The sequence below is a fragment of the Vidua macroura genome, unplaced genomic scaffold (genome assembly GCF_024509145.1).
Source record: "Vidua macroura isolate BioBank_ID:100142 unplaced genomic scaffold, ASM2450914v1 whyUn_scaffold_187, whole genome shotgun sequence".
NCBI lineage: Eukaryota > Metazoa > Chordata > Aves > Passeriformes > Viduidae > Vidua > Vidua macroura.
The window spans coordinates 24808-40676 of record NW_026530571.1 but is presented as its reverse complement, the minus strand read 5'-3'; the positions used below and the strand labels follow the sequence as shown (position 1 = coordinate 40676).

The 15869-nt window shown below is 54.0% G+C and overlaps 2 protein-coding genes across 2 annotated transcripts; both read left to right on the top strand.

Moving 5' to 3' along the window:
• The first annotated feature begins 27 nt into the window (after positions 1–27).
• On the top strand, positions 28–2618 carry LOC128802793 (zinc finger protein CKR1-like). The gene is given in 4 exon segments (XM_053969360.1): positions 28–302; positions 943–1250; positions 1252–1737; positions 1739–2618. Coding segments are annotated over 4 exon segments (1404 nt in total). The 5' UTR covers positions 28–214; the 3' UTR covers positions 2261–2618.
• A 5536-nt stretch (positions 2619–8154) lies between these two features.
• Positions 8155–15572, top strand: LOC128802792 (E3 ubiquitin-protein ligase TRIM7-like). Its single transcript, XM_053969359.1, is given in 11 exon segments — positions 8155–8360; positions 8363–8647; positions 8650–8798; positions 11021–11107; positions 11884–12093; positions 12095–12112; positions 13021–13043; positions 13157–13272; positions 13603–13635; positions 14088–14170; positions 14172–15572. Coding segments are annotated over 11 exon segments (1527 nt in total). The 5' UTR covers positions 8155–8281; the 3' UTR covers positions 14616–15572.
• The last annotated feature ends 297 nt before the right edge of the window (positions 15573–15869 follow it).

Sequence of the window (15869 nt, the reverse complement as noted above, 5' to 3'; positions counted from 1 at the left end):
GCAGGGACCCCCCTGTTCCCTCCTTGCTCTGGGGGTCGCTGGGGATTAGGTGTGGATGGAGGGACTGTGAAAACCCGACATTCCTCGAAATGAACCGCAGGAAAAGCATGAAGCACTTTGAAGCGGGGGGGTTTTCCTTGGATTTCAAAGGATTTTCCTCCTCCCCTGCAGGGGATTTTGGGAGGAATCTGCATTTCCCGGCGCTCCCTGTGCCATGGAGCCGTGGGTGCTGCTGGATCCGCGGCAGAAGGCCCTGTACCTCGACGTGATGCACGAGAGCTACGAGACCCTCATGTCCCTGGGTAAGGACACCCCCAAAATTTCCCTCCTCGTTGTATATCCCCCTGCCCTTTCCTTGCTCCGAGCAGAGCAAGTTTGGGAAGAGGGGCGGAGGGATCTGGGCAAGTTTCCAGGGGGATTTCCCCAAGCCCCAGCCCCTCTCCTTCTTCAGGAGGAAATGTTACTGATCTCTCCTAATTTCAGGAGGAAATGTTATTGATCTCCCCTAATTTCAAATTGAGAATTTTTCAATTGAAAATTGGCACGTCCGCATTTCCAGCTCAAACTGGGATCGGGTCCGTGTTGTGTCTCTCTTCCTCCTCTCTGGGAGAGCGAGATTTTTAAGGGGAATCTTCTTGTTGCTCCATTGTTTTAAATCCTACCCCTGCTCCAATCAGGGCCATGCCTCCCCCCTTTTTCCTCCTTCTCCCGTTTCCCAGCAGCTCAGGGGTGAAAAAGCGAAATTTTTTAAGGAGAATCCTGTTGCTGCTCCGTTGTTTTAAATCCCGCTCCTCACGCTTTCACCTTTTCCCCGCTTCTCCCGTTTCCCAGCAGCTCAGGGGTGAAAAAGCGAAATTTTTTAAGGAGAATCCTGTTGCTGCTCCGTTGTTTTACATCCCGCTCCTCACGCTTTCACCTTTTCCCGCTTCTCCCCTTTCCCAGCAGCTCAGGGGCTGGTGAGTGAAAAAGAAGAGGAGAAAGGAGCGTCGGGGAACGGCGCCGGGCTCGGACCGCGCTCATCCCACGGCCTGGAGCGGCAGAAGCTCCACGGCTCCAACAGGCGCAAAGCGAAGCGCCCAGACAAAGCCGTGTCCCCCGGCGCCCTGAAACCCACCGCGCTCCCCAAACTCGGCCGTGCCAAACCCCTGCGCGGCAAAGGACCGGCCCGGGAGCGGCCGTTCGGCTGCGCCGACTGCGGGAAGAGCTTCCCGTGGGCGTCGCACCTGGAGAGGCACCGGCGCGTCCACACGGGGCGAGCGGCCCTTCGGCTGCCCCGAGTGCGGGGAGACCTACAGCCAGAGCTCGCACCTGCTGCAGCACCGCCGCACGCACGCCGGCGACCGCCCGCACAAGTGCGGCGACTGCGGGAAGCGCTTCGCCGGCGCGGCCGAGCTGGCGGCCCACGGCCGCGGCCACGCCGCCGACAAACCTCACAAGTGCGGCGACTGCGGGAAGGGCTTCGCGTGGGCGTCGCACCTGGAGCGGCACCGCCGCGTCCACACCGGCGAGAAGCCCTTCGGCTGCGCCGAGTGCGGCGAGGCGTTCAGCCAGGGCTCGCACCTCGCCAAGCACCGCCGCAGCCACGCGGGCGAGCGGCCGCACCGCTGCCCGGCCTGCGGGAAGACCTTCTGCCAGAGCTCCGACCTGGCGCGGCACCGCCGCACGCACCTGGGCAGGAAGGCGCTGCGCTGCGGCGACTGCGGGAGGTTGTTCCGGGCGGGGCCGGCGCTGGCGCGGGCACCAGCGGTGCCACAGCCGCGAGCACTCGCACCGCTGCGCGGACTGCGGGAAGGGCTTCGTGTGGGCGTCGCACCTGGAGCGGCACCGGCGCGTCCACACGGGCGAGCGGCCCTTCCCCTGCGGCAGCTGCGGCGAGCGCTTCACGCAGAAGGCTCACCTGCTGCAGCACCGCAAGACCCACTCGCCGGAGAGGCCCTACAAGTGCGGCGACTGCGGGAAGCGCTTCGGGGAAGCCCCGCTGTTCCTGGTGCACCGGCGCGGCCACGCCGCGCCCAAGGGCTACACCTGCGGCGACTGCGGCAAGGGCTTCGCGTGGGCGTCGCACCTGGAGCGGCACCGCCGCGTCCACACCGGCGAGAAGCCTTTCGGGTGCGCCGAGTGCGGCGAGGCGTTCAGCCAGGGCTCGCACCTCGCCAAGCACCGCCGCAGCCACCTCCCCAAGGCTGCGGGCGCCTCGCCCCTTGCCAGGACGCGGCTCGCCGGCGACCAGCCCGGAGCTCACAGCGGTGAGGGCCCCTAAAGGACCGCGATGGACGCCGAGAGACAGCCGGGGGGGGGGGAAAGCTTGCCTCGGGGACACGCCAAAGGACACCAAGTGACACTTGAAGGGGCACTGGGGTGGGTGACAGGGGTGCTCTGTCGTGGGATTTATCTGCCCCGCAAGCTGCTGCAGTCCAGATCCTGGAAAAGGGACAACCTTGGGGGAGAAGGAGCCGATTCCCAAAGGAAACAGCGCCTGGCTCCGTCAGGGAAGGGTGGGGGGAAGCCAGGGCTGGCTCTGATGCGGAAATCCAGCGGTGCTGCTCCCACTCCGTGCTGCCAGCGGGCGGGAGAAGGGGATGGAGGGGGCAGGAATAAACTGGGATCCCCGCACCTCACGGACGCCTTGGTCTCTTTGTGCTCCGACCCTGTGCTCTGACGCTTTCCCCACAAGCCCTTCCCTTCCTTCTTCCCTTCCTTCTTCCCTTCCTTCTTCCCTTCCTTCTTCCCCGCAGGGGACGCACATGGAGGGGGTTTTGCTTTTTTGGCTCAACCGCCTTCTGAATTATCAACTGCCACTCCAAGGCCCAGGCAACCTGGCCTGGCTTCTCCAGCATTCCTGCCTCAATGCCCCTTTCAACGCCCCCCCAGTAGGATCTGGGGAGGTCCCAGCCCTGCTGGTGATGGGTACGGATCCTCAGGGCTTCTTTTCCGAGCTGTTTGACCCCAAAAATCCTCAGGGGATGGGGTTCCCCTGTGTGTTTTCACGCCACCATGCCCCGCATTTCACCTTACCAGTAGAGCAGAAGATGAGGTTATAGGGAAAAGTGGCCACTTCTCCCCAAAATCCACGCGGGGTGTCCCCTTTCTCCAGGACTCCGTGGCCCCAGTGAGGGGCTGGTGTTTCCTCTCCGTGGTCCAGGCGGGACAGACGGCAGGTCAGGCTTGGAAACGGGGAATTTTCTGGAAAGAGAGGATTTGCCGTGCCCAGAGGTTGAGTTTTTGTGTGTGGGGGGGGGAAAAAACCAAAAAAAAAAAAGGGTTTTTGGAAGAGGGTTTAGTGCTTTAGTCTATATTAGAAAAAAAAAAAAGAAAGAAAAAAAAAAGAAGAAGAAAAAAAGAAAAAAAAAGGGAAAAAAATAAAAAATAGATTAAAAAAGAAAAAAAAAGAAAAAATAGCAAAAAAAAGAAAAAAAAAAAAGAAAAAAAGAGAAAAAAAAAGAAAAAAAAAGAAAAAATAGGAAAAAAAAAAGAAAGGAAAAAAAAAGAGAAAAAAATAGAAAAAAATTAAAAAAAAAAAGAAAAAATAGGAAAAAAAAAGGAAAAGCTGCTTCCCACTGTTCCCCCTCTCATCCTCCTTGGGGAGCAGTGGGTTGGTGAGGATTCCAAGGATCAGGCACCGAAAATTAAATGGGCAATTATTCCCTAATAAGCCAGCAGGAATAAACGGCTGATTTCCAGCACGGATTCCCTCCTGCTATGTTTCCCTTTATTTTTATGTATTTTGGAGCCTCTCACCAGCATCTCAGGCCTATTAATTTATTCGGCGTTTTGCCATGCTGCTAAAATAAATGGAAATAAATGGGTTCGACACATCTGAAGGGAAGCCCCCCCTGAGGGGGAAAGACAACTTTGAGATTGGGGGTTTGGGGGGTGTGTTGGGATTTTTTTTTATCATTTTCCCCCTTTCCCTGGGATTGGAGGTTGGAAAATCCCGGACCCTGAGAGGAGGATGGAGGAGGGAAGAACGGGGAATGGGGAAAAATAAGCCACTTTATTTTTCCCCAAAAAAACCCCTTTTTTCCCCCCTCCCCAAAAAAAAGTGGGGATGCGCATGTGGGGAGTGGATGAGCTGGGTCCCTCTGATATCCTAAGCGATAAGAGTTAAAAAACGGAAGAAGGAAGGAATAAAAAAAAATTATATTTAAAAAAAAAAAGGGCTGTGCACAATGGCCGAGGCCCTCTGGCGGTAAGAACCGCGGGTCTGGGCGGAAATTAAAATAAAAAACCAAAAAAACTCCACTTTGCTCCGTGAAAAAAAAAAAAAAAAATTGCTGTTTAATGTCCTGGTGGGTGGTTTGGTGGTTTTTTCCTAATATTTAAAAAAAAAAAAAAAAGGTTTTGAGGAAATTTAGGGGGGGTACTGGAACCTCCAAATTTAGGGGGGGTACTGGAACATCTAAATTTAGGGGGGTACTGGGACCTCTAAATTTAGGGGGGTACAGGAACCTCTAAATTTAGGGGGTACTGGGACCTCTAAATTTAGGGGGGTACTGGAACCTATAAATTTAAGGGGGGTACTGGGACCTCCAAATTTAGGGGGGTACTGGAACCTTCAAATTTAGGAGGGTACTGGGATCTCCAAATTTAGGGGGGTACAGGAACCTATAAATTTAAGGGGGGTACTGGAACCTATAAATTTAAGGGGGTACAGGAACCTCTAAATTTAGGGGGGGGTACTGGAACCTATAAATTTAGGGGGGTATTGGAACCTCCAAATTTAGGGGGCTACTGGAACCTCCAAATTTAGGGGGGGTACTGGGACCTTCAAATTTTGGGGGGTACTTGAACCTCCAAATGTAGCGGGAGGTTCTGGGGTTGTTTTAACCGGTGTGGGCTGAGGGAAAGGGCCTGCAGGACCGCCCCCCCCCCCCCCGCCATTGCGCCATAACCCTTCCCAGCAGGAAAAAGGTTAAAAAAGCGAATTTCCTACCAAGGGATAGAAGCAACAAACCCCCCCCCGAAAAAAAATGTGCTAAGAACCCCGCCATGAGGGGGGTTGTGGGGGAAAAAAAAACGTCGCTTCCACGCCGTTCCGCGGCAACGGCGGCTGGCTGACCTCATCCAAGATGGCGCCCAGCGCCTCAGGCCGCGGGCGCCATCTTGAGCTGGGCCGCGCGGGCAGCCGTGGGCGGGAGGAGGCCGCCGCCATTTTCCCTCGCGTCCTGCCTGAAGGCGAGGCCGCCATTTTGGAAGAGGGCAGCGGCGGAAACGTGAGGGGGGGAAAAAAAAAAAAAAATCGGGTAAATCCTGTGAAAAATGCGTATTTTACGATTGGCTTTTTTTTTGGCAAATGTTACAATGAATATCGTACGTGCGATGTTGGGGGGAAGTTATGCTGTGTTAACATTTTAACGATAAATGTAGTTTTGTAATTAAAATTCAGCTTTAGTAGTTAAAATATGTGAAAAAATGCGCGTTTTGTGATTGGCTTTTTGGCAAATGTTACAATGAATATTGTATGTGTAATGTTGGAAAGTTGTGCTGTATTAATTCTATCAAGTAGTGTGTTGAATAAATGTATTTTTAGGTTATAACACAATGTTAAAATGGAAACTATACTATGTAAGATACTTTTTAACCAGCTCAAGAAAGAGATGAGATAATCAAGATATTCTTCACACAGAGATAACAATTACAATAATCCCTAAATTTTTCAGAGGAGAGGAATTTATGTCTTTCCCTATCAACAGAAACAAATTTCTTCAAGCCTGACTTAAGACTCGAAGGCACCTGGGGATTAAACTTTTTGACAAATATGAGAGGAATTTCTTGTTTTAAATAAAATATATGCATAATCATGAAGTGTTTTGTATCTGCAACAGGTTACCCCTCTTAAGGGGTAAATCCTCTTTTAACTGAGTCCTTTTTCCTGGCTCATTTTTGTCCAGAAAGAGGCACCCAGCCCGGGCTGTTATTGTCTCATTAATTGTCCTAACTCTAATTGTCCAACCTTTATTACTATACTTGTATCGTTATTTTTTATAACCATTTTATTTTTTTTATTCAACTTTTATACATTTTTAAAACAAGTGATTGGCGTTTTTCACAGTCGTCCTCCACCTGTCTCATGGAGGAGGGATTGCTAAATCCCCCAGTGTGAAAAACACAAATCACTTTTTTTTTTTTAAATTTTAAAAGTTTAATAACAATAAAATGGTCATTAAAAATAGTAATACAATTAGAGTAATACAAATATGGAGTTAGGACAATTACAAGACAATAAAAAGCAAAGAATTACGGACGCCCGGACGTTTTTGAGCACTGAGCTGCCAAAAACACGCCTTGTGAACAAAGGAACAACCCTTAAAAGCAACGCCCTGTTGCATATTCATATTTCTCATATATTATGCATAAATTCCTTGCAAATTAATAATTTCTCTGGTTTTTTTGTGGTCAACTCCTTCCCCTTCATCCTGGTGGTTCCATAAAGATGGAGAGAAGGCGGAAGAATATTTGTCTTTTCCCATAAGGAGGCCGTAAGTCTTTATGGGCTTTGTCCCTGCCATCTCTGTGCGAAGAATTTCTTGATTATCTCATCTCTTTCTTGAGCTTGTTAAAAAGTATCTTTTACATAGCATAGTTTCTGTTTTAACACTGTGTTATAACCTAAAAATACATTTATTTAACACACGACTTGAGAGAATTAATGCAGCGTAACTTTCCAACATTACACAAATAATACCCATTGTAACATTTGCCAAAAAGCCAATCATAAAATATGCATTTTTTCACACCCAGGAAAGGGCTGAGGTCGGTTTTTTGGGGTCGCTTTTGTACGTCTGGAGGTTTTGAGTCGTTTTTTTCCCTGAATTCAGCTTCCTGGAGCGGGTTTCTAACGGCAGAGAAGCTGATGCTGTGAAAACCACCCCGAAACCCCTCCACTCTCATCCCCTATAAAGATCCTATAAAGATCCCCAAAACAACCACAGGGCCCCCCCTGCGAACGACCCACCCCAGATTTTTGGGATCATCCTAGGACTGCTGCCCTCCCAGCACCCTACAGATCCCCATACACCCCCCTCAAAAAAAAAAAAAAAAAATCCTATCCGCCCCAGTAAACCTCCTTAATCCATCAGGAATTCCCCAAGCCATCCTACACGCCCACCATTAATTCTATAGGGACCCCCAAAACCCACAGCAAGGCACCCCCCCCCCAAAAAAAAAAAACACCCCACAGACGCTCAGACCCCACACATATTGTATGGGAATTGAGACATCCAATGTCCCCCCCCGTACCCTATAGGGTCTGAGCAGCCTGTAGGGGACTCCTCACCTTTCCCAGCACCCCAGAGACCCTGTACCCCTCCCCAAATCCTCTAGGGACCCCCAAAACCCTGACCCCATAGCACCCTCAGGCCCTGCCCCCATAGACCCCGATACCCCTCCCCAAATCCTGTAGGGACCCCCAAAACCCCTCACCCCATAGTGCCCTCAGGCCCTGCCTCCACAGACCCCGGTACCCCTCCCCCAAATCCTCTAGGGACCCCCAATTCCCTCAACCCATAGCGCCCTCAGGCCCTGCCTCCACAGACCCCGGTACCCCTCCTCAAATCCTGTAGGGACCCCCAAAACCCCTCACCCCATGGCGCCCTCAGGCCCTGCCTCCACAGACCCCGGTACCCCTCCTCAAATCCTGTAGGGACCCCCAAACCCCCTCACCCCATAGCGCCCTCAGGCCCCTGCTATGGCGCCCTCACGGGCATCGCCCCCCCTGCGTCGCTTCGCGCACAGCGGCCTCCTCTCGTTCTGCACCCCACAGACCCCGGTACCCCTCCTCAAATCCTGTAGGGACCCCCAAAACCCCTCAACCCATTGTGCCTTCAGGCCTCGCCCTCATAGACCCCGGTACCCCTCCCCAAATCCTGTAGGGACCCCCAAAACCCCTCACCCCATGGCGCCCTCAGGCCCCTCCTATGGCGCCTCACGGGCATCGCCCCCCCCCACATTTCGCCCACAGCGGCCTCCTCTCGTTCTGCGCAAGCGCAGCCACACCCCCATCAATGCCCAACCCCCCTGGCCGCGCCCTTTATATCCCAGGAGCGCGCTGACCACGCCCACCTCATTCTATACGGATCAAACCACGCCTATTTTCCCCCTCCCGCGCAGGCGCAGTCCCGCCTCTTCTCCCGGCGCAGGCGCGGCCCCGCCCCTCGGCCCGTCAGTCGGGCGGCGGCGCCGTGCTGAGGGGACGCGCAGAGTTTGGGGACTCGTTGTCGTCACCGGCGCCACGACCGGCACCGCCACCGGGCCCGGGGCCGCCACCGGCACCGCGGCCGCCATGGAGGCGCCGCCCGCGCCCCCCGCCGCGCCCCCGGCGCCCTGCAGCGCTGCGCGGAGCCTGCAGGACGAGCTGACGTGCCGGTGTGCCTGGAGTACTTCAACGACCCGGTGCTGGTGGCCGAGTGCGGGCACAACTTCTGCCGCGCCTGCGTCACCCAGTGCTGGGAGGACTCGGCGCGGCGCCTCTGCTGCCCGCAGTGCCGCGAGCCGGTCCCGCAGCGCCTCTTCCGCCCCAACCGCTCCCTGGGCAACATCGTGCACATCGTCCGCCAGCTCGGGCTGCCGCCGGGCCCCGCCGAGCCGCCGCCGGGGCCTCCCGCTCCGCCCGCGCCGCCGCTGCCCGCGGCCGCCGCCCCGTCAGGCCCGGCGGGCCTCCGCGCTGCCCGCGCCACGGGGAACCGCTGCGGCTTTACTGCGTGCAGGACCGGCGGGCCGTGTGCGTCGTGTGTCACCTGTCCCGCGAGCACCGCGCCCACACGGTGCTTCCCGCCGAGGAGGCGGCCCACGCCGCGGAGGTCAGTGCCGGGACACCCCCCCCGACAACGCGTGGATTGGAGGGAAGAGAGGATTCCCCATCCCCGGGAGGGCCGCGGGGCATCGGGATCCCTTCCCGGAGAGGGAGAGCTCTGCGGGGTGTTGGGGGGCAGCGGGGATCCCCGTCCGTCCCGGGTCTTTTTTTGGGGTGCGGGACCCCTCCTAAGGAATGGGGGATGCAATAAGCGGCGGAGGAGATCGGAAACGCCCCAAGGAGATCTCACGGCTCCCGAACTGGGTTTCCAGAATTCGGGGGCGCAGAAGAACCTGAATCACCCCAAAACACGGACACCACGGGGGTAGGATGTGAGAAATGGGGGGATACAGTAAGCAGGGAAGAGATTGGAAACGCCCCAAGGAGATCTCACGGGGTTGGGGGGTACCCCAGGGACTCCCCCTCCATGGGGGGAAGCGCCTTTTGGGAACCCCCAATTTCACGGAGAGTACAGAAATGAGCCCCCAGTCCCCCGTCCCATGGCGTGGGGTGCAGTGAGGGTCCCTGCGGGCTGTGTGGAGCATCTCAAGGGGGTGGGGGGTCCCCTCCAGAACTGGGTTTCCAGAATTCGGGGGCGCAGAAGAACCTGAATCACCCCAAAACACGGACACCACGGGGGTAGGATGTAAGAAATGGGGGATGCAGTAAGCAGGGAAGAGATTGGAAACGCCCCAAGGAGATTTCACAGGGTTGGGGGGACTCCCCCTCCATGGGGGGAACCCCCAATTTCACGGAGAGTACAGAAATGAGCCCCCAGTCCCCGTCCCAAGGCGTGGGGTGCAGTGAGGGTCCCTGCGGGCTGTGTGGAGCATCTCACGGGGGTGGGGGATCCCCTCCCGAACTGGGTTTCCAGAATTTGGGGGCGCAGAAGAACCTGAATCACCCCAAAACACGGACACCATGGGGGTAGGGGATGCAGTAAAGCTGCGGGTGTAGCGGTGCCAGATCGATCCGGGTCGAGCTGGGAGAAAACCGGCAAAGGGGTGTCCCGAAGGGTTCCGGGGAGCGTCTCAGATCGTCCAAAAAATCCTGCCAGCGCCCCCCCGCCCCGACATCCAACCGGGGGCAGGAGCGAGCTGGAGCCTGGTGGAATTCTTCCCCCTCCTTTTCCATCCCGAGGGAGTGACGCAGAGAGAAAACGGCGCCCCCGGCGGCGCTGGGGCTCCGCTATGTCGCGATACGAAGCGTGTCGTGACCACAGTGGGGATTGATTCGTAGCTATAAGAGCTCAAGGGCTGTTCCCGGAGCAGCGGATCCGGAGGGGATCCAAGATGCCGGACGCAGGCGGAGGAGGGGTTGGCACCAGCACGGCATCATTAACCACCACGTATTAATTATTGTGGGTTATTAAATCCTTCTAGAGGGCGTTTTGTCCCCGGAACTGTCGTGGTTCCTCTTCCGGGCACGCTGGGGCTGTCCCCCCCCCACCTCCCACCCCAAATCTGGGATTTTGCCTTTTTTTTTTTTTTTTTTCAAGACACAAAACGTCCTTAGGTAGATCCAGGTTGTTGCTCCCTTGGGATTTTTTTTCCCCCCCCTCGTTAACCTACTTTTATGAGTGTTTGATAATCGGTTGTTGCTGAGCTCTCCCTTCTCTCTCTTTCTTTTTTTTTTCCTGATACTTGCATTAATCTCATGGATGAATTCTAAAGGCAGCAACTTCTGGCTCTTAACAGTCACAATCCTTGTATTTAGGGTTTTAGTTATAAAATAAGTAGATTCATTTGCCCCCAGGGCTAGCTGCTGTTTGCAGGGTATTGCTGGGGCTTCTCTGCCCTCCATGGAGGTCAAACTACTAAAATAAGGATGAGTTTAATTCATTAATAATTAATAGTTTAATGAGCCATTCGGAGGCAGCAGTTCCTCCTCTTGTGGGGGGGTCCAACCCAATTTTGGGGCACCTTGAGGAGGGGGAATTTGGGAGGTAATCCTGGGAGGAGGATGGGGGTGAGACCAGGGCATTTGTTTCCTCACAGGCAGATAAAATTAATCCAATTTTTTTTCAATTTTTGGGCTGGTTGGGGTGAATTTTGGTGGTTTTTTTTGGCCACAGCCTGAGGTCAGAGTTGAGGCGAGCAGGGCAGCTGCTGGTTCCAGCTCCAAACTAAACCCAGACTGGGTGATTTTGACCATTTTAACAGCAGCAGCCCTTCCCTCCTGATCGCCCACGGGAAGAATTCCCGACGGATCTGTTTGCTTTGCTTCCAGGAGGTGCCCCAGGAGCACTTGAGCTCCCTGAGGAAAGGGCGTGAGGAGGCCAAGGCTGAGCGGGAGCGGCAGAGTGAGGAGCTGCTGGTGAGTGCTGGGGGGGTGGTCCCAGAGCCCCCATCTATCACCCTGATTTTTAAGAGTTTTCTCAACCCTTCTGAGTTTACATTCTCACACCACTTTCTGTGAACAACCCGTTGTTTTGCAATCCACAGAGGCAGAGAAATTTGATGTACTGGTAGTTTCTCCAGTGTTGTTGGCGAGGTGGCACGTTCACCCTCCAATCCACCGCGCCTTTTGAGAACTATAAATGATTGGGATTTATTTTTCAGAGGAAAAATAAATTAGTCTCTTCACCTCATGCTGTGGTGCATCGTTTCTCCTTGTGTCACCTGGTGACACCCACCCAGGAGGGTTCAGTCTCACTCGTGGATTTCCTCTCCCACCTGAGGGGTGTCACCAGATGACACAAGGAAAAACGACGCACCACAGCTTTGGTCACGATGAAGAGACTTAATTTATTTTCTCTGACTCCAATCTTTTATAGTTCTCAGAAGGTTCCAGTGGATTGGAGGGTGAACGTGCCACCTCTCCAACGACACTGGACAAACTACCTGTACATCAAATTTCTCCGCCTCTATGAAAGAATGCAAAACAACAGATTGTTTACAGAAAGCTGTGTGGGAAAGTTCTCTACAAGAATGTAAACTCAGAAGGCTTTAGAAAACTCTTGATAACCAGGGCGACATCGGGGTTCCCCCTTCCCTGTGGCAATCCCAGCCCCCAGAGATTCTCTCACTCGCGGCAGCTCCGTGGCTGCGGGGATCTGCCCTCACAGGGGCATCTTTGCTGTGGAATTGCAGAAGCAGACGGAGGTGGAGCGGCAGAAGATCGTGGCCGAGTGCAAGGAGCTGCGGGCGTTCCTGGAGGAGAAGGAGCAGCTCCTGCTCTCCCGGCTCGAGGAGCTGGAGAGGGACATTGGACGCCGGAGGGACGAGAGCGTGGCCCGGCTGGCTGAGGACATTGCCCAGCTAGACAAGCTCCTGGCAGAGCAGGGAGGGGACAGTGGCACGGGGGAGCACACCTGGCGAGGTGGACTCTTTGTGAAAGAATTCCCCGCTTACGGACGCAGAAATCCCTTGTATTGGGCAAAAATATCCTAATTAGAGGGACAAAACCTATTTATGGGGGTGAAAGTTCCGTTTATGGGGACAAAAAGGTCCCGTTTATGGGGACAAAAAAGTCTCATTTATGGGGACAAAAAAGTCCTGTTAATGGGGACCTTATGGGGACAAAAAGGTCCCCATTTATGGGGACAAAAAAGTCCCGTTTATGGGGACAAAAAAATCCCGTTTATGGGGACAAAAAGGTCCCGTGTATGGGGACAAAAAAGTCCCGTTTATGGGGACAAAAAAATCCCGTTTATGGGGACAAAAAAGTCCCGTTTATGGGGACAAAAAAGTCATGTTTATGGGGACAAAAAGGTCCCGTTTATGGGGACAAAAAAGTCCCGTTTATGGGGACAAAAAAAATCCCGTTTATGGGGACAAAAAAGTCCCGTTTATGGGGACAAAAAAGTCCCCTTTATGGGGACAAAAAAGTCCCGTTTATGGGGACAAAAAAGTCTCATTTATGGGGACAAAAAAGTCATGTTTATGGGGACAAAAAGGTCCTGTTATGGGGACAAAAAAGTCCCGTTTATGGGGACAAGAATTTCCATTTATGGGTCCAAACATTTATTTATTTATTTATTTATTTATTTATTTATTTATTTATTTATTTATTTATTGGGGGGAAAAAAAAAAAGTTAATCGGGGAGGAAAAAATTCTATTGATGGGGTGAGAAATTCCATTTATAGATAACAAAAATATCTTGATGGGATATCTTTCATGGGATCCTCCCAGTTTTTGGGGAGGATTTTGAGATAGGAAAGATGCTGATCCTAACAAGATGCTGATCCTAACAAATTTCCTTGGTTTTTTTTTTTTTCCCCTTCCAGGCTGTCGTCCCAGCTGGCAGCAGGTGAGTGAACGGGGGTGAACTTGGAGGCTCTTGATGGCAGGTGGAGCTGGTATTTCAACCCTTCCCGGGGGGAATTCCTTAATTTTGAGTCCCTGACTCCCACGTCTCCGCAGCCTGGAGAGCTGGCTGTTCCTCAAGCCCGAGCCCGGCTTTTCCGAGCTGGAGAAGAAGCTGAAGAGTTTTTCCCAGAAGAGCGCGGTGCTCAAGGAAGTGCTGCTGGAATTCAAGGGTGAGACTGATGAGAGCCTTCCTGGGGGAAAAAAAAAAAAAAAAAAAAAAAAAAAAAAAAAAAAAAAAAAAAAAAAAAAAAAAAAAAAACTGCTTCCCAGCCAGGATCCCACGTGGAAGTCCACCAAAATCAGGGCTGGGATGGAGCTGGGCTCTAATTCTCCCCCCGGGCTGGTTGGGAGAGCTCCGGGTGGTTTGAGCATTGGCTCATTCCAGGGAAGAGGTGGAAAAGTGATTTCCCTGGGATTTGAGTGTGGGAGTGTGGAGTAGGGATCGTTCCCATGGCTTGGGCAGTTCTGGGGACTCAATTCCTTCCTTCTTTTCCCCGCAGAAAACCTGCGCTTTGAGCTGGAGAACGACACAGGTGAGGCCGTCGGGATTGGGCTAAGAACCTCTCTTTTCCAGGGCTTTGCTTGGAATTGGCTGGGATTTGGGGCTGTGACTTCCCTTTTATAAGAAACAACGTGGGAATTTGCTGGGATTGGGGGTTACGGGGGCTCTAACCTCCCTTTTCCAAGGGTTTAAGGTTGGAATTGCTGGGCTTGGGCTCCGTGTGGGCTCTTCAGGATGCTACAGCTGGCTCACCTGGGTCCTTCCTCTCTGCTTTTGAGGCACAGACAATCGATGAGTCCCCACACAGGTGGGATAACGATCCCAGAGGTCGCTCGCCTGCGTTGTCCCCGTTGGGTTCGGGACACAAACCATGGCTCGATCCCACAGACGACTCACCTCTGGGCTCCCTGGTGGGTTCGGGACGCGGCCACTGAGTCAACCTCCCAATCCCACAGAGGTAACTCCTGCCCTTTTCCCTTCCAGGTGAGCTCTCCCTGGACCCCGACACGGCCAACCCCTACTTGGTGCTGTCGGAGGACAAGCGGAGCGTTCGGCTCCGCGGGGCCCCCCCAGGAGCTGCCGGCTCACCCCAAACGCTTCGACTACGCCTTCTGCGTCCTGGCCTCCGAGGGCTTCTCCGCTGGACGCCACTACTGGGAGGTGGAGGTGGGAGACGGGGAGAGCTGGGTGCTGGGCGCCGCCCGCGAGTCCGTGCGCCGCAAGGAGAAGGTCGACTTCGCCCCCGAGGAGGGGATTTGGGCAGTGGGGCTCAACTGGAAGGGCAAAAATTGGGATCAGTACCAGGCGTTCACCTCCCCTGAGACGCCGCTGTCCCTTTGCGAGCGGCCACGCAAGATCGGGGTGTACCTGGACTACGAGGGCGGGTGGGTGGCGTTTTACAACGCTGACAACATGGCTCCCATCTTCACCTTCACCGCCGCCTTCTCCGAGAGGATCTTCCCGTTTTTCTGGCTCTTTTACGTGGGCTCCTCGCTGTCCCTGTGCAACTGAGGCCCCCCGGCCCCGCTCACTGGTGGTGTCCCCTCTCCCCTGCCATCCTTAGGTTTTCCTTTGCTTCCAAGCAAAATGCCCCGAATCCTGCCCGTGGGCTGTTCAGGGGGGGGGGGATTTTTGTTTTTTTTTTTTTTTCCCTGTTGCAGTTCAAAGTTTGGAGTCTTTTTACCCTCAAAATCTTCCTTAGGGGCGTTGGTTGGCGAGGGGGGGCTACTTGAGCACCCCTTCCCTGTTGCTGGTTAAAACACCCCTGTAGTTCATTTTTGCTTTTTCCTTTGGAGTTGGAGCCCCGTGGAACAGGGAGAGGCTGATCCCATCCTACTTCGAATAGTAGCCAAAGCTTTTGTGTCCCCCCCCCCCCCCCCCCCCCTAAAATTCCGTGTGGAGAGGAGGGGTGTCATCCCCCCCCCTCCCCACTTTGGACACCGTTGCTTTGCAAATCATCTTTAACCATCCTGTCTCATCCCATCCTCCCTGGGGAAAGGGTCAAACCCGTCCTGCTGCCGCTGAGTGACCCCCCCCCCCCCCCAATCTCCTCTATTGCCCCCCCCCCATTTCTCTCCCCACTCCCCCCATTGTCCCCATCTCCCCTATTGCCCCCCATTTCCCTTCTAGCTCCCCCTCCATTTCCCTCCTCATCTCCCCCTCCATTTCCCTCCTCATCCCCCCATCTCCCCTTTGCTCCCTCTAAATCCTGAGCCCCTGGAGTGCCAGGATCCCAGCAAGGGGGATGTGGATATTTGGGGGTCACCTCAAAACCGGGCCTGGGGGTGTTTTTGGGGGGGGGCTGGGGGAAGTGGGGGGGGGGTTTCTGTGTTCTAGGTGTGATCTTGCGCTTGCCCACTCCCCTTGTGCCCTTCCCCCTGCTGCTGTTCGTGTCCTTTGCCCTGTCACTGTTAGTGGGGAAATAAAAGTTGCTGTGCAAAAAAAAAAAAAAAAAAAAAAAAAATCCTAAAACCCAATAATTTGGGGTTTTTTTTTTTTTTGGTGCTGGGAGAGGAGGAGAAGCTGCTCCTGCTCAGGTGGGAATGGAGAGAGAGACATGCCCTTGTCCCTGACCCAGTGGGGTAGAGCACCGAGGGGTTTTGGGGGCACTTGGAGCTTCCAAGTATCTGTGAGTTCAAATTCTGGTTTAAATCAAGAGTCTTAAATTAAAATTAAATTAGGTTTAAAGGAAAAGTTTGAAGCACTGGGAGCTCCCAGTTTCGGGGCACAGCCCCACTGGGCATTGCCTCTCATCCCAGTTTCGGG